Here is a 27,950-nt window from a genome sequence, read left to right as displayed (position 1 = left end):
AATAATTTAAACGTGAATTATAAACATGAGACATTCTGCAGAAGCTGGAACTCCAGAGTACCAGACACAAAATGCTGGAGGAGCTCAGCAGGTCTAGCAGCATCTCGTTGTCGTGGCTATCCCTCAAGGTCGAGGATGAAGGTCTTCGTTCTGTTGATCTACTTACAGGCTCTCAAGTGGCTTATGAGTCCAATCTTGGCTTTGAAGGTTCTTCCGCATTCAGGGCAGGTAGTTCCAGATGGCAGATCGGACTTCGGTTGTTGCTGCCTCTCTTTACATTTTCTTCTTTTTTCTTCTAATTCTGCACACCTGTTGGCTTTGAAAGTTGCTGTTCCTTCTCGGATGAAAGCTTGCCAGAGTTTCCTGTCCTTGGCATCTATGGAAAGGAATAAAGAGTCGATGTTTTGGGCCGAGACCATTAGGATGTTAAGCATATATTTTACCCAATTTTTACAAGAAAGAACAATTAAGGCAAAAAAAAAAATCCATTTTACTACAAAGTGGTCATCAAATCTTGAAAGACACAGATAGAGTGGATGTGGAGAGGATGTTTCCTATGGTGCGGGAGTCAAGAACCGGAGGGCACAGCCTCAGAATAGAAAGGCACCCATTTCTATGACTGGTGGGATCGCTGTATGGAGAGGGGAGGCTGCCTTTTGATAGGTCTTGAGATCGCTCTGCTGCCGGACAGGGAAAAGCCTGCCACTGTGCCCAGAGAATGTTACCCAGATTTTCTGCATTTTGGATATGGACTTGGACTATATGGACTTATTTCAGTCCTTTTTTTAAAATATATATTCTGTGTTTTTCACCCGATCTTTCTCGTTTTTTTTGTGTGCAGGGGGAGGAGGATTTCATTTTTGTTCATTTTTTTGTACAGGGAGGAGGGATTTGGGGGTCCTCGGTTCAGTGGCTATCTGGAGAAGAAGAATTTCAGAGTTGTATATGTTGATAATAAATGAACCTTTAAACCTTTTAGAACAGAGGTGAGGAGGAATTTCCTTAGCCAGAGGGTGGTGAATCTTTGGAATTCATTGCTATGATGGCTGTGGAGGTCAAGTCACTGGGTGCATTTAAAGTGGAAGTTGATAGGTTCTTGATTAGCGAGGGTGTCAAAGGTTACGGGGAGAAGGCAAGACAGTAAGGTTGAGAGGGATAATGAATCAGCCATGATTGAATGCTGGAGGAGACCCGATGGGCCAAGTGGCCTAATTCTGCTCCTATGTCTTATGGTTATATGGTCACAATGTGGCTTATACTGAGATAGTGATTTGGAAAGTGCAGGTTGGTTCAAGAACTGAAATGGCTGAAGGGAAGTAGTTGTTCCTGAACCTGCTGGTGTGAGACTTCAAGCTTCTGTAAATCCTGTCCAATGGTAGCCGTGAGCTGGTGGGAGTCTTTGATGATGGATGTTATGATGGACCATCAGACTGGCTGTTATGTATAAAGAACTGTACCTCATAATTCTCGTAAACCCTGAGTTTTTGCAGACAGCTGAAATCCAGACTGCAGCATTACACAACTTTGCTATAATAGACAGAAGAGATCCTGCAGATGCTGGAAATCCAGAGCAATGCACACAAATTCTGGAGGATCTCAGCAGGTCAGGCAGCATCAGTGGAGGGGAATAAACAGTCGACGTTTAGGGCTGAGACTAGGGCTGGAAAGGAAGGGTGAAGAAGCCTGGATCAGATACTGAACTGCTTGCAGTGTTGGAATATACACTGACCGGTGAGATGCTGTCTGTTGTTATACTCTGGTCCCACATGCTGACTTATTCCACGGGATTATTGCACTTCACTCTGCTCTGGACGATCCCAGTAGGGCTATCAGTTCTCCATTCTCTGCACACCTTGAGTCTACTTCAGAGCCTCTTAAACACCTCCATTGTAGTTACCTCCACCGCCACTCCTGGCGGCTCATTCCAGGAACCCACCATTCTCCGCATTTAAAAAAAAATGACCAGTACATCTCCTTTGAACTTTCCCCTCTCACCTTAAATGCATATTCTCTAATAATAGGCTTAGAGGGAAATGGACATTGTGTAGGCAGAAGGGATTAGTTAGTTGGATGTTTAGTTTAAATAGATTGACACAACATCGTGGGTTGAGGGAACCTGTTCCTCTGGTGTACTTTTCTGTGTTCCAAGTATTAGACATTTCAACCCTGGAAGAAGATGGAAGAAGGTGCCAGTTCTCTATTGTATGTCTCTCATAAATGCTGATTTATACTTCTACGTCAAATCGACGCCGTAGGTACGGCATAGCTGCAAACCCTGCGCAGAGCCTATGTGGATCCCTACGCTGTAGCCTGACGAGCACCTCTCCCAGAATGTAACTACGCGTCACGGCAATGCAGACCGCAACAACTGTGATTGGTCCGCTTGGTAGCATCGCATTTCCTCCTACGCTGCAATAGCTTCCCATTGGGCAACTGAAGGGCTGAAATGCTTTCCATAAAGCTTTACAGACCTCCGAAATTATGGAGGACATATTTCACTTTTACGAGAAAAGACGCTCGCTTTAATCTTGTTTACCCTGAGAAAGACTATCACGACCATGAAGCCTTGCACGGGCAAGTGTGTGCGCATGCGTGACGTGTGTGAATTGCAGAGCAACGCAGACACACCAACGCAAAGTATAGATGCTCACAACGGTGTTGCCCTCTTGCATAGGCTATGGCGCAAGCTTGACGCACAAGTATAAATCAGCCTTAAACTTTTGTACACCAATCAAGTCCTCCTTCCATCTCTGCCGCTCCAGAGAAAATAACCCAAGTTTGTCTGGCCTCTTCTTGTAGCCATGCCCTCTAATCCAGGCAGCATCCTGGTGAACCTCATCAAAGCCTCTACGTAATTCCTGTTATGCGGGTGATCAGAGCTGCGCATGCTACTCCAAGTGTGGCCAGACTAGAGTTTTGTATGGCTGCAGTGTAAAGGAAGATGACCAAAGGCCTGCCTATCGATCTTGACGTTAGGGAGTATGTTGTGGGATGAGGGAGAGGCAGAGAGGTCAGGGAGTTTCAGCATGTCACCAAAAGCATTGACAAACTTCTATAGATACGCAGTGGAGAGTATTCCGACTAATGCATCATGATAGGGTATAGAAACACCAGTGCTCAGGAACAAGAAAGTCGACAGAAAGAGGTGAGCACAGCCCAGTCCATCACAGGAAAAACCTTGTCCATTGTTGAGCACATTTACAAGGAGCACTGCCACAAGAAAGCAGCATCCAACCTCAAGGTCTCCCAGCTTCCAGGCCATGCCATCTTCTCACTACTGCCATTGGGAAGGAAATACTAGAGCCTTAGGTCCCACACCACCGGGTTCATTTATTACCCTTCAACCATCAGGCTCCTGAACCGGCGTGGATAACTTTATTCAACTCCACTCTGAACTGATTCCAAAACCTATGAACTCACTTTCAAGCACTCTGTAACTCATCATCTCAATATTATGTGCTTATTTGCCCAATTTGTCTCATTTTGAACATTGATTGTTTGTCAGTCTTTGTTTGTGTATAGTGTTTCATAAATTCCATTGCATTTCTTTGTTTTGCTGTTAAATGTTTGAAGAAAATGAATCACACGGCGGTGTATATGGTGACAGAGACAAACTTTGAGATTACATTTACTTTGTACTTTGAGGGAAATTCCTGAGCAAATCTCCTTCCACTGGGAGTGCAATCATATCGAAGGTGAACAAGCGACTGGAGTGGGAGATGTTGGAGAACAGGGGAGCCATGCTATGAATTTAAAAATTCTCTCCTTCTCCAACCTCTCTTTAGTTTCACCAGCACCACTCTCCACAGATAAATGCTTCCCCCCCCCACCCCCGACTCAAGAGGCAGTGAGCGAAATCTAAAGCAGTGGACCATAAGACATAGGAGTGGAATTAGGCCATTTGGCTCATCATTTGAACATGGCTGACTTATTATCCCGCTGAACCCCTTTCTCCTAGTTTCTCCCTGTAACCTTTAATGCCCTCACTAATCAAGAACCTATCTACCTCTGCTTTAAATATACCCAATGACTTGGCCTCCACAGCTGCCTGTGGTAATGAGTTACACAGATTCACCGCTCTCTGGCTAAAGAAATTCCTCTTCATCCCTGTTCTAAAGAGACATCATTCTATTCTGAGGCTGTACCCTCTGATCCTAGACACTCTCACTATAGGGATCATCCTCTCCATGACCACTCTACCAGTTACAACATTCGATGACCACTTTGCACTTTTTACGGATTTTTTCCTATTCTTCTAAACTCCAGTGAGTACAGGCCCGAGCCATCAAACACTCCTCATACATTAACCCTTTCATTTCTGAGACCATTCTCGTGCACCTTCTCTGGACGCTCGTGGTTGCAAGCGGGTCTGTGATTAGGACAGGGATCTGGACTGTGGCTGGTGTCTCAAGCGGCAGGGGTTCAGACTGTAGCTCAGTGAGGGGTCTTCGATCTCATATACTTCCCACTATGTGTAAACACGCACTTCAGTGTAAAACTTGGCACGGGTGTGCAATGAATGAAACTAAGTTTGTTTGGATATTAATAGAAGTGACATCCAATAATCTGGAAAATCTCCTTGACAACAAACATCCCAAAGTGCTGGATTATCATCAGAATCAGACTCTGGCTACGTACACACTAGGCCAGATAATTTTGAAAACAAAGCTTTTTCTCTTCGTTTTGACCCTCTGTCCACATTGAAACGGTGTTTTCATCCCCCGAAAATGGAGCTTTTCCCTCAGGTTTAATATCTCCGGCATATGTCATGAAAATTGTTAGCTTAGCGGCAGCTGTACAATGCAATACACCGTAGCATAGAAAAAATCAATTCTCTCCATGAAGTTTTAGATTTGATCAGAAGGATTTTCCCTTTTTTTAACTGTATCCTCAAAATGGGCTGCCCAGTCCCTCTTTTTTGTTTGTTTTAGGTTAGTTTAGTGGTTTTTTTCCTCAAAAACAGGAAATCTTGAGTTTTTTTTATGAACTGTTAAGAGGAGAAGTGGTTCTGTTGTCTCTTTATATTAGCTTAATACTATATATGATTTTGACAGTATATATTCCTTTCTTTGTACTATTATCGATATATGTATTTGAGATAACCTCTCCTCCGGTTTGTATTTATCCTTATCCTTTTAAATCAATAAAAAAAGATTGAAAGGAAAAAAATCAATTTCAGTAAGTATATATGTATATTAAATAGTTAAATTAAAAATGTGCCAAAACAAATAATAAAAAAGTGAGGTCGTGGATTATTGGAGTTGTACTGTCTGTAAAGCTAAAATTCCAAACTTTCATTGCATTTTGACAGAAATGTCTCCGATTTAACCCTGACGCCACTATCTGGGCAGCGAAGCAGCAGGTGCTGTGCACACTGAACGAGAGCCTGAAGGATGTACTGAACTACGGCCTGTTCCAGCCAGCCAGTAACGGGCGAGACGCCAAGTTCCTGAACGAAGAGAAGCTCCTCCGAGAGTACCCACAATCCTTTGAGAAGGGAGTGCCGTATTTGGAGGTGAGAGAGTGCCCACGGTCAGAGGGTTAATGTAGGTTGGGCTACCAGCCTGCCTCACATGTTGTCACGTAGAGCGACACACACAAAACACTGGAGGAGCTCAGCAGGTCAGACAGCATCTATGGAAGAAAATAAATAGTCGACGTTTTGGCCCAAAAATGTTGACTGTTTATTCCTTTCCATTGATGCTGCCTGACCTGCTGAGTTCCTCCAGTACATGTATTTTGTGTGTGTGCGTGTGTGTCCAATATTTTTAGCATCTTTAGAATCACCTGTGGTTATAGCGCTCTGGGGTGCTGTAAATGAAGGCCTGGTTGGATGAGGTACCACTTGCTCTCTGTCAACCTGAAGCCAATTTCATTTAATAATTTTGTTGCGGTTGGTAATAAAAATAAAAATTACTGGAAATATGCGGCAAGCCAGGCAACTTCTGTGGAGAGACAGTTTCAGGCTGAAGACCGATTATTAGAGTGAGCCCTTGTTGCCAATATACTGCTCTTGAAAAGGGAAATATACACAGTGGCCACTTTATTCTGTACAGGAGAGGAACCTGGTGTGATCTACTGCTGTAGCCCATTCACTTCAAGGTTCAATGTGCTGTACGTTCAGCACAACACTGTTGTAATGCATGGTTAATTGAGTTACTGTTGCCTTCCTGTCAGCTTTGAACCAGTCTGGCCATTCTCCTTTGACCTCTCTCATTAACAAGGTGTTTTCACCCACAGAACTGCCACTCTTGATGACTTTTCAAATTCCCTGTCAAATTTAGGGACTGTTGTGCCTGAAAATCCCAGAAGATCAGCAGTTTCTGAGATATTCAAACCGTCCTGTCTGCCAGCAACAATCATTCCATGGTCAAAGTCACTTAAATCACATTTCTTCCCCATTCTGATGTTTGGTCTGAGCAACAACATAACCTCTTGACCATGTCTGCATGCATTGAATTGCTGCCACATGATTGGCTGATTAGATGCTCATTATTAATGAGTAGGTGTAAGAATGTACCTAATAAAGTTGCCATTGGGTGTAAATATGTAAATAATCTGACTGAAAATGTATTGGGGCTGATTATTAAGTTTGCACGACACAAAAATTGGTGGAATTGCGGGTAGTGAGGGAGTTTGACAAACGATACAACAGGATATAGACTAGCTGGAAATGTGGACAGAGAAATGGCAAGCGGAGTTTAATGCAGATAAGTCTGAACTGTTACTCCTTAGGATGTCAAATGTAAGAGACAAAAATACATGTATTGCCTGGACTCTTAGGAGCATTGAAGTACAGAAGGATCTTTGGGTGCAGGTCCATAACTCCATGAAAGTGGCAACATAATTAGATAGAATGGAACAACCGTATGGAATTCTTGCCTTCGTCAGTTAAGGTGTTGAGTATAAAAATTGGGAAGTCATATTGCTGTTGTATAAAACTTTCGTCAGGCTGCATTTGGAGGGTGATGTTCTGGTCGCCCATTATAGGAAGGATGTGGAGGCTTTGGAAAGGATGCAGAATTTAGGGTTGTGGAGAACTAACAAAGAAGAGGGGAAGCCAGCATACATGGTGAATGGTGGGATAAGCTTGAGGGACCAAACAGCCTACTCCACCTACTTTCCCATCCTCTCTGCCTCTTGCGGTGGTGACCTGCAGGCAGCTCACCAAGTTACTAGATACTGTATATTTCTGAACCGCAAGTGCTGCAGTCCACAGCCTGTAATCTCCCTCTACGGGATGTACTTCTGAACTGCGATTGCTGCAGTCTGCAGCTTGTAATTGGGTCTGCAGCCTGGACCCATTGCAATTTGCCTATCGCCACAATAGGTCAATGGCAGACGCAATCTCAATGGCTCTCCACACGGCTTTAAACCACCTGGACAACACAAACACCTACGTCAGGATGCTGTTCATCGACTAAAGCTCAGCATTTGATGCCATCATTCCCACAATCCTGATTGAGAGGTTGCAGAACCTGGGCCTCTGTACCTCCCTCTGCAATTGGATCCTTGACTTCCTAACCTGTAGACCACAATCTGTGCGGATTGGTGATAAAACATCCTCCTTGCTGACGATCAACACTGGCGCACCTCAGGGGTGTGTGCTTAGCCCACAGCTCTACTCTCTATATACCCATGACTGTGTGGCTAGGCATGGCTCAAATATCGTCTATACATTTGCAGATGATAAAACCATTGTTGGTAGAACCTCGGGTGGTGACGAGAGGGCGTACAGGAGTGAGATATGCCAACTAGTGGAGTGGTGCCGCAGCAACAACCTGGCACTCAACGTCAGTAAGACAAAAGAGCTGGCTGTGGACTTCAGGAAGGGTAAGATGAAGGAACACATACCAATCCTCATAGAGGGATCAGAAGCGGAGAGAGTGAGCAGCTTCAAGTTCCTGGGTGTCAAGATCTCTGAGGATCTAACCTGGTCCCAACATATCGATGTAGTTATAAAGAAGGCAAGACAGTGGCTATACTTTATTAGGAGTTTGAATAGATTTGGCATGTCAACAAATACACTCAAAAACTTCTATAGTTGTATCATTGGGAGCATTCTGACAGGGTGCATCACTGTCTGGTATGGAGGGGCTACTGCACAGGACCGAAAGAAGCTGCAGAAGGTTGTAAATCTAGTCAGCTCCATCTCGGGCACTAGCCTACAAAGTGCCCAGGACATCTTCAGGGAGCGGTCTGTTACAAAGGCAGCATCCATTATTACAGACCTCCAGCACCCAGGGCATGCCCTTTTCTCACTGTTACCACCAGGTAGGAGGTACAGAAGCTTGAAGGCACACACTCAGTGATTCAGGAACAGCTTCTTCCCCTCTACCATCCGATTCCTAAATGGACATTGAACCCTTGGACACTACCTCACTTTTTTTCAATATACAGTATTTCTGTTTTTTGTACTTTTTTTAATCTCTTCAATATACGTGTTCTGTAATTGATTTACTTATTTATTTATCATTATTTTTAAAATTTTATTTATTTTTTTTCTCTTCTATATTATGTATTGTATTGAACTGCTGCTGCTAAGTTAACAAATTTCACATCACAGGCCGGTGATAATAAACTTGATTCTGATTCTAATTTCCCTTTACGTGATGTACTTCCGAACTGCGATCGTTGCAGTCCGCAGCTTGTAGTTTACCTTCACGGGATGTACTTTCAAACTGTCTGAATGAGCTGCCGTTTTTGTGATTTCCAGGGGAATTGGGTGAACTAGACTCTTGAGAATGAAGGTACGGCTGGGGTGGCCATTGTGCTGCGTCGAGGCTTGACCAGCGGGAGACGGTTCCTTGCCCGGCTCCATTACTCTGCGCCGATTAAAGTGTTGAGCAAGATTAAAATCATCAATGCCCACTAACAGGTGTTTAGCATTGTCTGCTTGCAATTGACCGGGGTCCCTCTCTTCTTGCTATTGCCATTGGGCAGGAGGTACGGGTGTCTTGGGTCCCACACTGACAGGCTGGGGAAACAGTTTTTGCCCTGCAGCCATTGGGCTCCTGGACCAGCTTCACTGACTCTGCCGCCGTGGATTCACTTTTGGAGAATCTGCTGTTCATGTTCTACTCGTTACCCGCTTATTTTCGTTCAACTATTTGTGCGATTTTTCCTCTTTTGCATATTTGACGTGTGGCGTGCCTTGTTGTTTGAGGTTCCTCATGTGTTCCGTTGTGTTTGCAAGAAGATGAATCTCACAGTTGTACATTCCATATGTAATTTCAAAGGTTTCAAAGGTACATTTAACGTCAGAGAAATGTATTCGATATATGTCCTGAAATACTTTTTCTTCACAAACATCCACAAAGACAGAGGAGTGCCCCAAAGAATGAATGACAGTTAAAAGTTGCAACCACAAAGCTCCCCCCAGCTCCCCTCCCTCCCGTGCGTAAGCAGCAGCAAAGAAATGATTCTCCCTCCCCACCAGCAAAAAAAAGCATCACCCCCGCCCCACCGAGCACTCAAGCGTGCAGCAAAGCATCAATAAAGACACAGACTAGCAATATCCCAAAGACTACTCATTCACCTTGTAATTCGGCATACCACAGGCCTCTCTCTCTCTCCCTAATAAGGAAAAAAGAGGTGTCCCGGTTTAACAGCGAGAGAGGAGGCATAACTGATTTATGATGTTAAAAGTCCGTTGCGTCACTTTTTCCAAGCTCTGTGCCCAAAGAACTCAGGTCTCTGGGCACACAGCCAGCAGCCAGCTCGCTGCTTTCGATCTTCTGTCTCCCACGACACACCGAATTCCTGCAGAGACACCGACCTTCAGTCCGCCCGTCTCCAGAGCCACGAAATCCCGGAACTCCAAAAGCGAGCTAATCTCCTAGGCATATCGAATAACAGGCAGCCGTGAAACCCCGAGCGCTGGTCCCTTTCCCGTAGAGAACCGAAGTCAGCTTGTAACTCCAGGTCAGTTTCTTCAAAAGAACCCTGAAAGGGAAAAACAGAGATATTAAAGATAGGAATAGAGTTGTTTCCGAAGCTGCAAGCAGAGGAGTTGCCGTTAGGCGCCATTGACTCTCCTAAACTCCTGCAGAGTTATTACCATTTGCTAATAACTTTGAACTTTGGCTACAAGGCTGAGGTCTGGAGTGACATGTAGGAGAGGTGGGCAGCCTCTTCTCAATATTGGACATTATTGAACCAGTTGGGGTTATTGAGGACTGTCTCCTGGATTCACATTCATTACTGCTGCCCTTCGCTTTGTAAGCACGGTTTGTTAATTGACTGAATTTACATTCGCCAGCTGCTGTGGGAGGGGATTGAACTCATGGCTCTAGATTATTAGTGTAGCCTGTCAGGAGCACCGACCCAGTCGTGTTGCCGCATTGCTGCCGTTCCCTGTCAGGCTGACGAAAGCAGCGGTGGGTGTGGGAGTTTCTTAATGGAAATCAGAAATTCACGGAAGGAGTTTCTCCGACCAGCTGTTCCCAGCATCTGTGGTTGGCGTAACACCAGCGTCAGTGGAGATTCACTCGATGTGTTACGCAGCAGCAGTGAGGATTCACCAGGTGTGTGACTGTGGCATCCGAGGGGATTTACCTGGTGTGCGGCGCGGCGTCTGCGTGAATTCGCCCGGCCTGCGGCGAGGATTCATCCACTGTGTGACGCGGCGTCGGTGGGGAATTCAGCCGGTGTGTGACTCTTGCCTTTCTCTCTCCATGCAGTTTCGCTACAAGACGCGGGTTTATAAACAGACCAACCTGGACGAGAAGCAGCTGGGGAAGCTTCACACGAAGGTGAGTGCGTGAATATCCCACCGCCAAAGGGCTGGTATGATGCCGCATCCACTGCGGCTTTTGGCTGCAGCTGTGGCTACACCAGTCAACGAGAGGATAGGGGAGCATCCCACGCCCCTTGCTCAACCCCACCCACCGTCTGTTTCTACTTTTCTCTCACCTCCCCCCTCAGAAAGTTCCTTTCTGGGACAGGGGAAGGTGAGGAGTGAGTGGGAGGCAGGGGGGATGAGGTGTAGGGGAAGGGGTGGGGAGAGTGTGGGGAGCACAAGGTAATACGGGGAGAGGGAGAAGGAGAGAGTGGGGAAGAAATGTAGGGAAGAGGGTGGGGAAGAAAGGATTTGGGGAGGTGGGAGAGAGTGGGGGGAGGAAAGTGAGGTAGCTGGAAGAGGGGGAGGGAAATGGGAGGAAAAAAACGAGGGGGGGAAAAGAGGCAGAGAACAGGTGCGAAATGGAGATTTCCAGTTTTAGAGAGTGAGGGAGAGCAGAGGGCAAACTCCTCATTGTGAATGAAGAACTCTTTCCAAGTGTCTCTCCTGCAGATCCCACTCTCTTCCTGCTGCCCTGGCCCAGAGCGGAAGGAGTACCTCTCTCTCCCACCTACATCCCTTTCCAAAGTTGGTGCCTGCCAGTCAGCCCCTTACCACTCACCCTCCTGCTGAAAGCCCAAGCCAGGTGGGCTGGACATGTGGTCAGAATGCCAGACAGCCGATTGCCTAAGCAGCTGCTGTACGGAGAACTGTGTCAGGGCAAGCCCTCAGTCGGGGGGCAGAAGAAACGTTACAAAGACTGCCTCAAAGCGTCCCTCAAAGGCCTGGGTGTTGACATTAACACGTGGGAGACGCTTGCCCTCGACCGTCCAGCTTGGCGCAGCAAGATCACCACAGGAGCCCGTGCAGCTGAAGTCAGGCACAACGAGGCACAACGAAAGCGTGCTGTGCGCAAGGCCCGAGCAGCATCCACTGCCACGACAGCACCTACCCACATGTGGGCGAGCCTTCAGGGCCCGGATTGGCCTCATCAGTCACCTCCGGACCCACAGCCACCAATCTCCCATTTGACTTTGAAGCCATGGTCATCTTCGACTACAAAGGACGAACAACAACAACTCACATTCTGGTGCAGAGAGGCGCAATATGTACCATGGCACGTCATCATCAAGGTCCAAGTGTCCCACCCTCCACAATGTTGGCTACACACTCATCCCAGGTTTTAAAACCTTCTATAGCTGTGGTTCACGGGTTCATCAAAGGTCAGAGCACTGATTTTAAAAAAAACCCTCCTGCCTAGCTTACAAGGCTTACAAGGTGGAATGGTAGCATAGCTGTGAGCATAACGCATTAGATTGTCAGTGATCCGGGTGCAAATCCACTGCTGTTTGTGAGTGTTTGCATGCTCTCCCTGAGACCATGTGGGTTTCCGCTGGGTGCTCTGGTTTCCTCCCACGTTGCAAAGGCGTACTGGTTAGTAGGTTAATTGGTCACACAGGTGTAAATGGACGCCTCGCACTCACTGGGCCCGAAGAGTCTGTTACCATGCTCCAAATCTAAATAAAATAAAAATTAAATGCAAAGGATATTGGTGTTGATTTCATCAGAAGACTAGATATAATGTCTTGATAAACTAATTACAAGCAATCATCTTTTCATTTCATTATACATGTGAATATTTCAATTCTTCCCCTTCCTCTGTACCGTCAGTGAAATCTTAGAGCTTGAAAATAAAACCAACTAATATTTTCAAATGTCAGCTTAAGCTGACCAAGTTTAAATAATTCTCTTTGAAGCTGTGACAAGCTGACAACTCTGACCAAATTAATCTTCTCTGCACGTTTTCTTCTCTTGCTGTAGCATTATCTCTCTCTCCCCCAGCCCCCGCTCCCTCCCATCAACCCCTCGGTCTGTCTCTCTCCCTCTTTCAGTGACAATGCATTCGAATAAATTCACTGATCTGATCTCCTTTTCTGCCTCAGCATTGTCCTACTCATTGTTCCCTCCCCTACACTTTTCCTCATCCCTCACCCTCCTCACCCACTCATCTTTTATCCCTCCCTCTCACCTTTCTGTTCTGCCCCTCCTATCCTTTTCTGGAACCAAAATTACCCGCTAAGGCCAAACCCCCATCCGCTCTCACCATAAGTTAAACCTGTGGTAACCCCATGATTAATTCTAGCAATGATTCTAGGGATCATTGACTTACAAACTAAATCACGCTATAACCCTTAACACACAGGTCGCTGTCCATGTTACTGAAATATGTGATTGCTTTATATTTTACTCAGTATGTTGAACTCACAATATGTCACTTAGATTCCTTAAGTTATAGACTAGAAGGTCCACACTGACTTGTTGCCCATCTACAGGAATCCCATTTGCCTGCATTAGAAACATATCCTTCTATCCGTGGCCTATTCAAGTGCCGCAATGCTTCTTCAACATTGTGATTGTCACTGATTCCACCATCTCCTCTGACAGTGAGTTCCAGATATCATCCACTCTTGGGGTGAATAACTTATCCTTCAAATTCCCTTTAGGTCACCTTCCTTTAATTTGTTAGAACTTTAAAAGATTATGAGAGGCATAGACAGAGCAGACAGTTCGTATCTTATTCTCAGGGTCAAAATAGCTCGTACTGGAGGGCATGCATTTTGGGTAAGAGAGAGTAAGCTGAAAGGAGATGTGTGGAGCAATGTTTTTTACACAGAGAGTGGGGGGGGTGCTTGGAATGTGCTTCCTGGGGTGTTGGTGGAGGCAGATATGATAGAGTGCTTAATAGACTCTTAGATAGGCTCATGAATGACATTGTGTAGGTAGAAGGGATTAGTTTAGCTAGGTTTTCAATTGCTTGTTTAATTAGTTTGGCACCATATCATGAGCTAAGGGCCTGTTTTTGTGCAGTACTACTGGTGTAACAGTTTACAGCACCTGTGATCACGATCAGGGCTCAATTCACAGCGCTGTCTGTAACCGGTTTCCGGTTTCCTCGCACTTTACATGCTAGAGTTAGTGAGTTGTGGGTGTCTAAGTTGGTGCTAGAAGCATGTGACATTTGTGGGCTGCCCCCAGCACATCCTCAAACAATGTCCATTAACGCAAATGGTGCATTTCACTGTCTGTTTTGATGTTCATGTGACAAATGAAGCTAATCTTTAATCTTATCTTTTATATGGGAGGCAGAGTTTGAGGATCGGCACAACATTGTGGGCCGAAGGGCCTGTACTGTGCTGTACTATTCTATGTTCTATGTTCTATCTCTCGGCCAGAAGAGCACTTGTTTCAAAAACTAAAATTGTTTGTAAAAGTATATGCATAAGAAATGCAATAGAAATCGGTCATGTCTTTCCTTACATGAATAATGTTTTCGATTCAATACATTCATTGTGCCCATGAACCAATGTGTTCTGTTTGAAAGGTATCCACATCACCCATATATATCCCTGTTAAGCAGTGCACAGTGAAGTGTGTGAAGGTCTGTTACTCAGAGCCCAGTGACAGCAGGACCCTAAAGTGTGCTCCTTCCCCATCGAGCCCTGCTGTGGCTGCACTGAGTTTCACTGCATCCCTCAGCCTGGATTGACAGTCGGCAGCGTTCCCTTATGGACATCTCCTCACACTGGAATACCGACAAGTTTCAGAGTGTCTTTCACCAAGTTGTGTTTGAGTTTTGAGGTGAAAGGTCACTATTCATCCTCCTTACACTTTTGTCTTATAGAGTCATAGAACATCAGAGCCTAGAAACGGGCACTTCAGGGCATCCATTCCTTTTGAAGTGCTATTCTGTCTAGTCCCATTGACCAAAGCACTCCATACCCCTCCAACCCATGTGCCTATCCAAATTTCTCTTAAACATTGAAATTGAATCCGTATTCTCCAGTATTGCAATGTCTTCTCATTTCTGGACAACATTTTGAGCAGCTCCTCTTTCACACAGGCCAGTTTGAAGAAGTTTCTGGAATATGTCCAACATGGAGCAGCAGAGAAGGTTCTCAAACTCCTGGATAAAGGGCTGGACCCCAACTTCCATGATGCAGAGACTGGAGGTAGGTTCATGGCTCAGCTGTTGGATAACCAGATGTTCACCGACACTGGGTGAGCTTAAAAAGAGGGGAAGAGGAGGAAAGAAGAATAGGGGCGTCAAGGGTCATGGGGAGAAGACAGGAGAATGGGGTTGAGAGGGACAATAAATCAGCCACGATAGAATGGTGGAGTGGACTCGATGGGCTGAATGGCCTTTTGTTCTTATGGAACGTGCTGGAAGAGGCTGTGGAGAGGAAAGAGAGGGTTTGGGGAAGGGAGGGGAATGGCAGAGGAACATCTTGGAAATGGGAGGGGCAGTGGTAGAGAGCAGGGAGTGAAAGGATTTGAAGGGGAAGGAGAAGAGGTTGTGTACAAAGAATGAGGGGAGGCGGTTGTCCACTAAGTATGAGGTAGAAGGGAACGGGAGAGGATGAGGATTCGGGATGGATTAAGGAACAGGAGAGGGAAAGGGATTGCAGGACATTGAGGCTGGCATAATCCAAAGTCTGAAAACTTCCGGAGACTAATTGGAACTTATTTTTCCCTTTAAAATGTCTGCAGCAAGGGGTGGCACAGTGGTACAGCGGGTAGAGCGGCTGTATCACAGTAACCGAGACCCGGTTCAATCCTGACCTCTGGCTGTCCGTGTGGAGTTTGCATGTTCTCCCTGTCACTGCTTGGGTTTTCTCCAGTTGCTCCAGCTCCCTCCCACATCCCCGATGATTTGGGCCAAGTACAGACAGAAGGGATTGGTTTAATTTGGCACTGCGTTCAGCACAGGCTTTATGGGCCAAAGGGCCTGTTGCTATGTTGGACTGTACCTTGCTCTACCCCAAAGTACCAGTGGCAGGTTAATTGCCCCAAAGACTCTCCAGGCCACTGTGATGAGCTGACAGTCGAGAAGGACAAGAACTGAAGCCAAAGGAGGTCAAAGCCCCAAGGAAGGAGGATCTTACCTACTGTTCAGTGTGCTATGAGAAGAGGGGTATGGATTGACATGGTGGATGCTTCACAACTACAGAGGCACGTGTTTGTTTCTGACCTTGGGTGCTGTTTGTGTTGGGTTTGCACTTTCTCCCCATGACCATGTTGGTTACCCTGGGTGCTCCGGTTAACTTCCACTTCCCAACCATGTGCCAGTTGGTATTTACAGCAGCCAGTGCGAGCTGTTTCCCAGTGTGTGGAGCCAGTGGGAATATGGAGAGAGTAAACAGGACACTGCGAGTGGACACACAAGTAGGATCTTGAGCCGGCACGTTGACTGTCCATTTCTCTTCATGGATGCTGCCTGATCTGCTGAGTTCCTCCAGCCTCTTGTCTAGTGCAAGTCTAGCTGGTACAGACCTGATGGGCCGTGTTCTGTGTTTGGTGACCTTCAGTTTGCCCCTGTCAAGTATCCAGGGTGGGGCTGAAAATTCCAGCCAGGTGCTGCATGGGTTGACCCGGAAGGAGCAGTTTTCATTTTGAGCAGTAGCGTCTAAGGGGCGAGGGGTGCTGTTCAAAGTTCAAAGTAAATTTATCATCAAAATAATTTTATATTTAAGTTATTCAGAGTAAATTTACATCAAATTTGGTTGAGATGTGTAACATTTTTTTTAAATGACCTGTTTCCCAATGAACCTATGTGCAAAAGAAGACAAATTATGCAAATGGAAAATCAATAAATAATACTGAGAACATGAGTTGTAGGTTCCTTGAAAGTGAGCCTGTAGGTTTAGGAACAACTTCAGAGTTGAGGTGAGTGAAGCTATCCACTGGGCTGGCATGGACACAGTGGACTGAGTGGCCACTTCATGCTAACACAAGGAATTCTGCAGATGCTGGAAATTCAAGCAACACACATCGAAGTTGATGGTGAACGTGGCAGCAACTTTGATGTGGGCCACTTCATGCTGTCCATTTTTTTACAATGCTGTAATGGGCACAGTGGCACATTTTTGGCAAGGGCATGATTTGCAGGAATAATGGCCTCCTCAGCTGCTAGTCCATTGCACACTTGTCCTGACAGGTGGTGGGTGAAGGCGAAAAGGGCAGCTGGTTGCCTCCTGTCCTGTTGCAGCCTTCGATTGTTGGGTGAGATCAGAGAGATGGCTACCACACCTTCTTTCTACAGCAGGGATTCACAACATTTTTATGCCATGGGCCCCTACTGTTAACAGAGGGATCTGTGGACCCCAGCTTGGGAACTGCTGCTCTGCAGGCATCTGAGAACTAACGATTATTATTATTGTCTCTGGGACTATTTCCGACAGATCAAGTGGCTTCTTTGTTTGAAATCCATCTTACTTTGTCTTACAATACAAATTGAATCTGGGATCTCAGAACACTGAATACTATGTTCTAGAAAACCCTAGTCAGACTACACTTAGAATATAACCATATAACAATTACAGCACGGAAACAGGCCATCTCGGCCCTTCTAGACCGTGCTGAACTCTTACTCTCACCTAGTCCCACCGACCTTCACCCAGCCCATAACCCTCCATTCCTTTCCTGTCCATATAGCCATCCAATGACAACATCGAACCTGCCTCAACCACTTCTGCTGGAAGCTCGTTCCACACAGCTACCACTCTCTGAGTAAAGAAATTACCCCTCATGTTACCCCTAAACTTTTGCCCTTTAACTCTCAACTCATGTCCTCCTTTTCGAATCTCCCCCACTCTCAATGGAAAAAGCCTATCCATGTCAACTTTTATCTATCCCCCTCATAATTTTAAACACCTCTATCAAGTCCCCCCTTAACCTTCTACACTCTAAAGAATGAAGACCCAACTTGTTCAACCTTTCTCTATAACTTAGGAGATGAAACCCAGGTAACATTCTAGTAAATCTTCTCTGTGCTCTCTCAATTTTGTTGACATCTTTCCTATAATTTGGTGACCAGAACTGTACACAATACTGCAAATTTGGCCTCACCAATGCCTTGTACTATTTCAACATTACATCCCAACTCCTGTACTCAATGCTCTGATTTATAAAGGCCAGCATACCAAAAGCTTTCTTCACCACCCTATCCACATGAGATTCCACCTTCAGGGAACTATGCACCATTATTCCTAGATCCCTCTGTTCTTCTTGTTCGTCCATCGTCGACGTCGATGAAGACCTCGACACCATTATTGATGGTGCCGAGATTAGCGCTTGATTTGGATTTAAGTGAGGGAGAGTTGCGCAGCGTCAGCTTCACTCTCTCTTCCCAATTCCCATCTGGATCCAGTGGCCAGACAGAGTCGAGACAGCTGGAGATGGGACTAGGCGCAGTGGATGACCAGGATGTCTTCTGTGTCTTGTCCTGCTCTACACGTTCCACGACGCTTGCAGAGACCGCCTTCTTGACCGTTTGACCTTCCATTGGTCTCGTCCGCTCAATCTGCCGGAGTCTGTCTTCACATGCTGGGATAGGCAACTCCCTATCTCACCGAGGGTTTGAGACCCTTTGGCTACCCTCACCTGGTTTAGCCGGCTTGTCAAAGCCGTTGCCCGGGGTGTGGCCGCTGTCGCATGCAAACAGCTACGGGAGCCACAGGTAAAAGCTGAGTGCCAGGTGGGGACCAAAGGTGGACTAACCGCCCTGAAAAGGACGCGACATGTTCCCCCACCAGAGGTGCTACCCCTCCCTGACACCCCATACACCCCAAATCCCTCTGTTCTACTGCATTCTTCAATGCCCTACCATTTACCATGTATGTCCTATTTTGATTAGTCCTATCAAAATGTAGCACCTCACATTTATCAGCATTAAACCCCATCTGCCATCTTCCAGCCCACTGTTCTAACTGTCCTAAATCCCTCCGCAAGCTTTGGAAACCTACTTCATTATCCACAACTCTACCTATCTTGGTATCATCTGCATACTTACTAATCCAATTTACCACCTCATCATCCAGATCATTAATATATATGATAAACAACATTGAATATTGTGTTTAGTTTTGGTCGTCTCATTATAGGAAGAATGTGGAAGATTTAGAGAAGGTGCAGAAGAGATTTACCGGGATGCTGCCTGGATCAGAGAGCATATCTTATGGGGAGAGGTTGAGCAAGCTAGGGCTTTTCTCTTTGGAAGCAAAGGAGGATGAGAGGTGACTTGGTAGATGTGTACAAGATGATAGGAAGCATAGATAGAGTGGAAAGCCACAGGCTTCTTCCCAAGGGTGGAAACAGCTGATGCAAGGGAGCTTAATTATAAGGTGATTAGATGAAAGCATAAGGTCAGCAGAAGGTTTCTCACACACAGAGTGGTGGATGCTTGCTTGGGTGCTAGCAGAGGCAGGTACATTAGGAACATTTAAAGAGTCTCTTAGGCACACGGATGAAAGTAAAATGGTGGACCATGTGGGAGGGAAGGGTTTAGACTGATCTTAGAGTATGTTAGAAAGTCAGCACAACGTTGCGGGCCGAAGGTTCTATGTAATACAGCAGAAAGACAAATCCTTCAGCCTATGATGTCTGTGCTGAATGCAATGCTGAGTTAAACCAAGCTGATTTACATGCACATGATCCAGGTTCATGTGTCTGCCTGAATGCCTCCTAAACTTGGCAGGCTAGGGTTAACTAACACCGAGGAGCCTTCATCAATGTCAACACACGAGCAGCAGGATGCCCACCACTGCCAGCCTCCCCCCTGCAGCCGATTGAAGCAGTCTCCCCCGCCACCCCACTCTCCACCCTGCTCATCTTCAACTCTGCCCCCAGTATTCGTCGTTTCTGAGATGGAGAGACATCCTGTGTCAGGCCCCCGCCACTCTTTGTCACAGAGGTCGCCTGGACTGCCGAGTATTTTGCAGCTTTTCCAGCTTCTGCCAGTTTTTCTTTGGTTTTCATTCTTTTGATGGGACTTTGGAGTTGGGATTTAGGGGGAGGTTGCACTGAGGAGGGGGGAGTGGTTGGTCAGTGGAAGGGCTGGTGTATTGAGGTAAAGGAGGTTCCTTGGTCCTCGTTAACCTTAGTTCAGGTCCAAAACTCTCCATCTTTTCCCTCCACTTCTCATTCGCCCCATGCGCTCTCTACCTTTCACCTGTGCCTCTGACCACCTCCCCTATGCTCTCCACTCTTCACCATCTATTGTGGCATTAGGGTTGCTTGATCTTGGCAGACACATTCTTTTTTTTTTGGCGTGTGCCTCCGTGCGTGCGAGTCTGTGTGTGTGTGTCTGTGTGTGTGTGTCTGTGTGTGTGTGCGTGTGCGTCTGCGTGTCCGTGCATGTGTCCGTGATGATGTTTTTTTCATGGCTTTTTACAAGGCGTGGAGCGAGAGAGAGACCATGTGGCGTGCTACTCCTCACACAGACATTTTCGCGGTATTTTCCCTTTATTTTACGACGTTGAGTTGCGATCTCGACACTCAACCCGGCACGGATAGAAAGCGCACGCAGGGGCGGACCCGACTAGTTTCGAACCTGGGAACCTCTGCTCCCGGGTCCAGCGCCAATGTCGTTGCGCCACCAGCCGGCCCTGGCGGACACATTCCTGTAATTATTTTATTTGATTTCTCACTCCGAGGACAAAAGCAATCAGCCATTAGTCCATCTTCCAAACCTTGTCAGGATCTGCGAGCCATTTCACCACCTTCAGTGTGTTTTTTTTTATGACTAATAAATTATAAAGGAGAGCACAAAGATAAATGGGCAAAAAAATAACAATTTGATTTTGTGCCTGTGTGAATTTCCTCTTGGGTATGTTACTCAGAGTCAACTCCATCCTGTAGATTAATCTCTTGCTCCTGGGGACATGTGGAGATTGGCAGTGGAACTTGGGGCTCCCTGGTTTAGTAAATGATTTAAGGATTTATTTCAAAGGCTTCATGTGAGAAGCTGCCTCAGCTGATGTTTTTCTGTTCTGGGTTAGTGCAGATGGACTTGTGTTAAGATCAGTATTTATATGTAGTGTATTGAAGAGAGGGAGAAGGGAATATGTATGTTCTGCAGTGTTGATTGTGATACAGAAAGTGTGTGCGCATCAGTACATACCTTTAAAAGGTGTTGGGTCTTGATGCTTTTAGAAACATAGAAACATAGAAAACCTACAGCACAATACAGGCCCTCCGGCCCACAGAGTTGTGCCGAGCATGTTCCTACTTTAGAAATTACTAGACATGTGGCCAAGTGGTTAAGGCGTTCGTCTAGTGATCTGAAGGTCACTAGTTCGAGCCTCAGCTGTGGCAGCATGTTTGTGCCCTTGAGCAAGGCACTTAATCACACATTGCTCTAGTCTGTGTGAGGAGTGGCGCCCCACACAGACTTCCAATCTGCGCCTTGTAAGGCATGAAAATGCCCGAAGTAGGCCTCTCATGGTCTGAGTCAATGTTCCCTCCCTCCCCTACCTATAGTCCTCTATTTTACTAAGCGCCATGTACCTATCTAAAAGACCCTATTGTATCCGCCTCCACCACCGTTGCCGGCAGCCCATTCCATGCACTCACCACTCTCTGAGTGAAAAAATTACCCCTGATATCTCCTCTGTACCTACTCCCCAGCACCTTAAACCTGTGTCCTCTTGTGGCAACCTCATCCCCAAGTCGGAGGGTGGGATTGAACCCGGGTCACTTGGGTACAAACTCCTGCCAGACAGCAACGAGAAGTGAACGCAGTTCGCTAGAACTGTAAAGTGTTGTGTTCACCACTATGCTACCACGATGCCCTTAACTGGCCATGGCCATTGTTGAATACAGACAAGTGCATAGAGCCCAGGTGAGAGCTGAGTGTCTGGAGGGGACGAGAGGTAAGTGAGCTGCCCCAGAGTGGATATGACTAGTCCCTTCACCATAGCTACTACCCCTCCCTGTGAATCCTCCATGGTAATATTAATGTGACAATATATACAGTGACAAATGTAAAACACCAAGGTGGTGCAGAGATTGTGATGGAATAAAAGAGTCACAGAAACAATGATGGAATAGTTGAGAGAGGTAGAGCTGGGAGAACAAGCATGTGGTAGTGGCAGCGGGAAATGGCTGTGACAGATTTCCCGCGTGGAGTTTGCCGGGTTCCCTACGGTCAGAATAATCTTCCCTATCTCCCTTGCAGAGGTGCCGCTGACACTGTCCGCACAGCTGGAGAACTGCCCGGATGTTATCCGTGTGTTGTGTCTTGGAGGGGCCCACATCGACTTCCGAGCGCGAGATGGGATGACGGCTCTGCACAAGGCAGCCATTTACGGCAACTACAATGCAGTCTCGGTAACTTTAAGCATGTCACTCTGTAATGACCACCTCCCGCCAACGGTGGCAGCACTTGTTGATTCATTCCTCTCCAAAAAGAAGCATCATGGTCTGCAATGTATGCCATCTTCAATGGGCTCCCACCACCAAACACATCTTTACCTCCCTGCCACTCCCTGCTTTCTGCAGGGACTGCTTCCTTTGTGATTCCATTGTCCATCCGTCCCTCCCCACTTTCCTGGCACTTATTCTTGCAAGCGGACGTGGTCCACCTGCATCTTCACCTCCATTCAGGCCTCAAACAGTCCTTCCAGGTGTGGCAACACTTCACCTGCAAACCTGTTGGGGTTGTCTACTGTATCTGGCACTCCTGATGTGGCCTGCTCTATATCGGTGAGATCCATTCTAGATTAGGAGACCGCTTTGTCGAGCACCTTCATTCTACTTGCAAGAAGCAGGATATCATATCCCGGTGGCCAATCATTTTAATTCCAATCCCCATTCTCGTTCCGAGGTGTTGGTCCATGACCTCCTCTATTGCCACGATGAGGCTGGTCTCCGGTCAGAGGAGCGGTACCTCATATTCTGTCTGAGTAGCCTCCAACCTGATGGCATGAACATCAATTTCTCTAACTTCCAGTAATTATTCCCTCTTCCCTTTCCTTCTATTCCCCACTCTGGCTTCTTCCTCACCTTCCTCTTCTCCTTACCTGCCTATCACCTTCTCCTGGTGGCTTTTCTCCTTCCCTTTTTCGCAATCTCATCTATCAGACTGTTCTTCTCCAGCCCTTTACCTGTGACCTCTCAGCTCCTTGTTTCTTCCTCCACCCACCTGGCTTCACCTATCACCTTCTAGCTGGTACTCCTTCCAACCCCAGATTCTTATTCTGGCTTCTGGCCCCTTCCTTTCCAGTCCTGATGAAGGGTCTCAGCCTGAAACATCGACTGTTTATTCATTTCCATAGATGCTGCCCGACCTGCTCAGTTCCTCCAGCACTTCGTGTGTGTTGATCATGGCCTGCCACAACTCTTCTGTAATGAACTCCTCCTGCCAGTGGCGGCGCACTTGTTAATTCACTTTCCTAGAAGAAGCATTGTGGTCTGCCACAGCTCTTCCCTGGAGTTGAATGTGTTTGTGCTGAGCAGTGTGGGTTAAAAGAACATATTATTGTATCCCCTGCTCTTGATCTTGTTTGAATATGTAGGGTTTGGAATGTGGGGTACGATAGGGTGGTGGGTGCAGCGTAGTTTTTCAAAAGGAATTGGATGAAGGAAAGGATCTGTGGAGAATGAACAGGGAACAAACTGACTGGATTTCTCTCCAAGAGATTATAATTTTGCACCCTAATTACATCCTTGTGGGTTCACACTATACTCTCTCTGGTACTGTCAATCTACAAGCAGTGCTGACAACAGAACTGTATTGTGCAAGATGCCCGTGAACTAAATGTGAAATTGGTGACTCTCTATTCCCCAAGTAGCCCTTCCTGACTCGTGTTCTGTAGAGGATTAGTCTCGGTCTGATCCTGAACAGAATATGTATGGGACAGAGTCCGGGTGTGCTGGAGGTGGAAGATGGCCTGTCCTGAGGTTGGAGGACTGTATCTGTGTTTAGGGGATGGGGGATGTGGGTCTTGTTTTGTCACTTGTTGTGTTCGGTGTTGTTCAGCTGAACATTGTGGACGCGCTATGTTGGCATCAGAATGTGTGGTAGCTCTTGCGGGCTGCCTCGGATGTGTTGGTTGTTAACACAGATGATGCATTTCATTTGAAGCTCTGATGTTAAATAAAGTTGAATCTTGAATCCCGGGTTGATCTGACTGATAGAATGTCCAAGAGCTTTGTGGTCGTTGGAGACTGCAGGCTCCAGCTGTCCTCAGGAAGGATTTGAATTTGCCTGTGCGATACACAACTGAACAGGCACGGCCTGAAGACTAAACCCCGTCCAGTCAAGCAGTTGACCAGGTGACTGGCGACAACAGGTGACCTGGTGCCTGACAACACTGTTAGATGGTGTCCCTGAAGTATTGCTGCTGGCGGAAGAAGGGGAAGGAGTTGCTCCTGATGGATATGTGGATGACTGGGAGTTGTGTGTTGGAGGTATGATTAATTAAGTTCGCTGATGATAAATTTAAGGTTTCAAGGTCCTCGTGAGCCCTCAGGACGCGGAAAACCTACGTTGTGTTGTTACTTTACAAAACATTGGTTAAACCACACCTGGAGAATGAGGTGCAGGTTTGGTCACTACTCAATAGGAAGGATGTGACTTGCTGGAGACAAGATTCACTAGGATGGTGTCTGGTCTGGAGGATCTTGGTTTGTGGATAGTGAAGACCACAGCCAGAACAACTGGAAAACTGGGCAGAGCGTTGGCAGATGGAATATAATCCCAACAAGGATAAGGGGACGCATTTTGCAAAATCAAGTAGGGTAGGACATTAGAGAAGAGTACTAGCTATTACCATAGGATATTATTGTAAACACTACTGGATATTACCATGGGATATTGTAAACATGGGGCAAGGAACATTGATGGGCAGAGGTTCACAGAGTTCTTGAAAGTGGCCACACAAGAGGAAAGGTAGTGGAGGAGGCGTACAACACACTCGCCCTCAGAGATCGGGCTGTAGAAATCCTCACTGTGCCTGGAATGGAGGACTTGAGTTATGGGAAATAAATTGGACAGGTTGGGCTTGTTTTCCCTGGAGCAAAGGATGCTGAATGATGACTTGTTAGAGGTGTGTAAGGTCAGGAGAGCACAGGGTACAGAGTAATGGCATAGAATAGTTAGAGTCTCTTTCTCGGGATAGGGACATCCAAACTAGGTGAAAGGTGAGAAGGAGGGGATTTAAAGGGGAGCTGATGGGAAAGTTGTTTCACGTGCAGCGCGGTTGATCTTCGGAACATGATGTCAGAGGAGGTGCAGAATTCAGATACCATCACTATCTTTAAGACACATTTTGACACTTTAATAAGCAGGTCATAGAAAAGGCCAGTATGGATATGCTGAGCTGAAAGGACTGTTTATGTGCTATACAGCCCTGTAACTGTGGTGTGGAATGGAAGGAGAGAGGGAAAGAGGAGGGGAAATTGTAACAGCGCCTTGTCCCTGATCTCACTGGGACTGTGTCCTTGCTGGTTTCAGACACTGCTGGAACAAGGGGCGTCTCCGAATTACAAGGACCGGCGCGCACTGACGCCTCTCTACCACACGGCCATCGTGGGCGGTGACACCAGCTGTTGCGAGCTCTTGCTCTACCACCGGGCTCAGATCGGCTATGCCGACGAAAATGGCTGGCAGGAGATTCACCAGGTAAGCGTGGAGGTGTGGCTAGCTCTCAGTTCCGGACCTGCTCTAATAGAACGTGTCTCCTCTCCCCTCCTACCCCCCCCCCCCCGACCCCCACAGTTAACCTCCGTCTCCTCTCCTGTGGGACCCAGCTTGAACCCCAAGTCTGAGGGTGTTGGTCTGTCTAGCCTTGCATCTGGGCATCTGGTTAACATCACTATAGTATATAATATATATCCCTCCATCTGACTGGTATTGAGAGTTCCCCAAACCAGGAGAGGCACAGCGATGTATCTAGTAGAGCCACGGCCTCACAATGCCAGTAACCTGACCTCGGGTGCTGTCCGTGTGGAGTTTGCACGCTCTCCCTGTGAGCGCGCTGGTTTCCCCAGGGTGCTCCAGTTTCCTCCCAGGTCCTTAGGGTGTCACGCTAGTTTGCTCAGTAGATGTGTAGAGGTGTTCAAGATGAGAAGGGGCTTAGTCTGAGTGGACAACCGGCAACATTTTCCCCAGGGCAGAAACGGATGATATATGGGGGCAGAATTGGAAGGAAAGTATAGGGGGATGCCAGAGGTAAGTTTTTGCCCAGAGTGGTGGGTGCATGGAATGCACTGCCAGGGGCGATGGGAGAGGCAGGTACATTAGGGACATTTAGATAGACACATGGATGAAAGAAAAATAGAAGGTTATGGGGAGAAAAGGTCATAGGGAAGATTAAAGGGAGGTGTGAGTGGGGGATGAGGGGAATGCAGATAAGGCCAAATGAGGAGAGAGAACAGCATCATGGGCCAAACAAACTGTACTGTGCTGTAGTGTTCCATCTTCTCCTTTCTAAACTGGCGATAAAGAAATTTCTGATTCAAAGATTTAAGAACCTTCTGTAAGTCAGTTTGAGTTTATTGTCGTGCACAAGTCCAATGAGACATCGGAGCACGATTAGGCCATTTGGCCCATCGCATCTGCTCCATTATTCAATCATGGCGGATCTATTTCACTACCTTCTCCCTGTAACCCTTAACCCCCCTTGTCAATCAAAATCAGTCAATCTCTGCCTTAATGACTTGGCCTTCACAGCCATCTATGGCAAAGAATTTCACAAGATTCACCATCCTCTGGCCGAAAAAAATTCTCCTCGTGTCTGTTTTGAAGGGATGCCCTTATTCTGAGACCAAGCACTTGGATCTCATTGACGGAAACATTCTCTCTCTGTCCTGCCCTTTCACTATCCATTTGATTTCAATGAGATTCCACCCCCTCCACCCCATTCTTCAGAATTACATTGAGCGCAAGTCCAGAGATATCAAACTCTCAGGTGCGGTGAGGTCATAGGTTACCTACACTGTGGTGAATGTTCACATACTTAGATTTAAAAACTCTTCCTGTCTCTCTCTCTCTCTCTCTCTCTCTACATTTGTTACTATCTGGATCTCCCCTCTTCCCTCCCTCTTTCTCTTCCCCCTCCTCCCCCCTCCCCCCTTTCCCCCTCCTTCCCCATCTCCCCCTCTCCCCCCTCTCTCCCCTCTCTCCCCTTCCCCTCTCCCCTCTCTCACCCCTCTCTCTCTGTCTCTCCCCCCTCTCCCCCCTCTCCCCCCTCTTCTCCTCTCCCCCCTCTCCCCCCTCTTCTCCTCTCCCCTTCCCCTCTCTCCCCCCTCTCTCCCCCCTCTTCCCCCCTCTCTTCCCCATCTCCCCCATGTCCCCCTCCTCCCTCTCCCCATGTCCCCCTCCTCCCTCTCCCCCATCTCCCCCATGTCCCCCTCCTCGCTCTCCCTCATGTCCCCCTCTCCTCCCTCTCCCCCTCTCCCCCTCTTCCCCCCCTCTTCCCCTCTCCCCCATCTCCCCATGTCCCCCTCCTCCCTCTCCCCCATGTCCCCCTCTCCCCCTCTCCTCCCTCTCCCCCCTCTCCCCTCTCTTCCCCCTTCCCCGACTCCTTTTTCACGACTCTCCTTTTCTTTCTTCCTTCCTTCTCTCCTTCCTCTCCTTCCTGCCTCCTCCTATCCTCCGAATGATATCTACCCTCTTTACTGCCCTCCCCCCGCCCCGTGCAGGCTTGTCACCACGGCCACGCACAGCATCTGGAACACCTGTTGTTCTATGGAGCGGAGATCAACAGCCTGAATGCGTCAGGGAACACGGCGCTCCACCTTTGTGCTCTCTACAACAGGGTCGGTATCCGATGTGAGTTATGTTGAATGAGTTATTGTTTATTTTTACGGCTTCAGTAGATGTTTCCCACCTCGCGTTACCACACCCTCATCATTGTCCCATCCTCTAAGCCAGCACATCAGGTACCTGGGGATTCTTGAGAGGCTGGAATCTAGTAGAATGATTTGAGGGGTGGTTTGTGAGCTAGAGTCAGATCTAACTGGAATTTGTACACAGAATAACAGAGACACAGGAATACATGCAGTCTGAAGCAGGAGCAAAACGGGGTTTATATCTGGATTAACGTATTCCTGGGAGTTTTCGAGGATGGAATCTAATCAAAGTTTGTTCGGATTTAAACAACAGATACTTGAAAGGATGCTACAGGCCCAATCTAGTCAAGTATTTGTGTGGTGTAGATGCAGAATAGCAGGAGCCTGAGGCTAGAGACTGGTCATTCATACGGTGATGGTAATAAGCTGGATCTTGGGGTACTTACTTGTTTGCCTGCTTCTTGAAACATTGACTTCAAAGGAATGTTGGCAGTCGACATTCTCATGTTCTGCGGCAACGTGAGATGTTGATTTGCCG

At 47.0% G+C, this 27,950-nt stretch overlaps 1 protein-coding gene across 1 annotated transcript in view; it reads left to right on the top strand.

Moving 5' to 3' along the window:
* LOC140204937 (SH3 and multiple ankyrin repeat domains protein 1-like) overlaps positions 1-27,950 on the top strand; it is a 209,392-nt gene that overhangs the window by 17,583 nt on the left and 163,859 nt on the right. Inside the window, exons 2-7 of the mRNA XM_072271919.1 lie at positions 5,312-5,515; positions 10,683-10,754; positions 14,682-14,790; positions 21,795-21,946; positions 25,074-25,241; positions 27,263-27,379. Of these exons, the coding sequence (XP_072128020.1) occupies positions 5,312-5,515; positions 10,683-10,754; positions 14,682-14,790; positions 21,795-21,946; positions 25,074-25,241; positions 27,263-27,379 (822 nt within the window). The remainder of the gene's footprint in view (positions 1-5,311; positions 5,516-10,682; positions 10,755-14,681; positions 14,791-21,794; positions 21,947-25,073; positions 25,242-27,262; positions 27,380-27,950) is intronic.

Source organism: Mobula birostris, chromosome 11 (genome assembly GCF_030028105.1).
Source record: "Mobula birostris isolate sMobBir1 chromosome 11, sMobBir1.hap1, whole genome shotgun sequence".
In the NCBI taxonomy this organism is placed as follows: Eukaryota; Metazoa; Chordata; class Chondrichthyes; order Myliobatiformes; family Myliobatidae; genus Mobula; species Mobula birostris.
The sequence above is the reverse complement of the archived record's forward strand: the minus strand, read 5'-3'. Positions and strand labels throughout refer to the sequence as shown.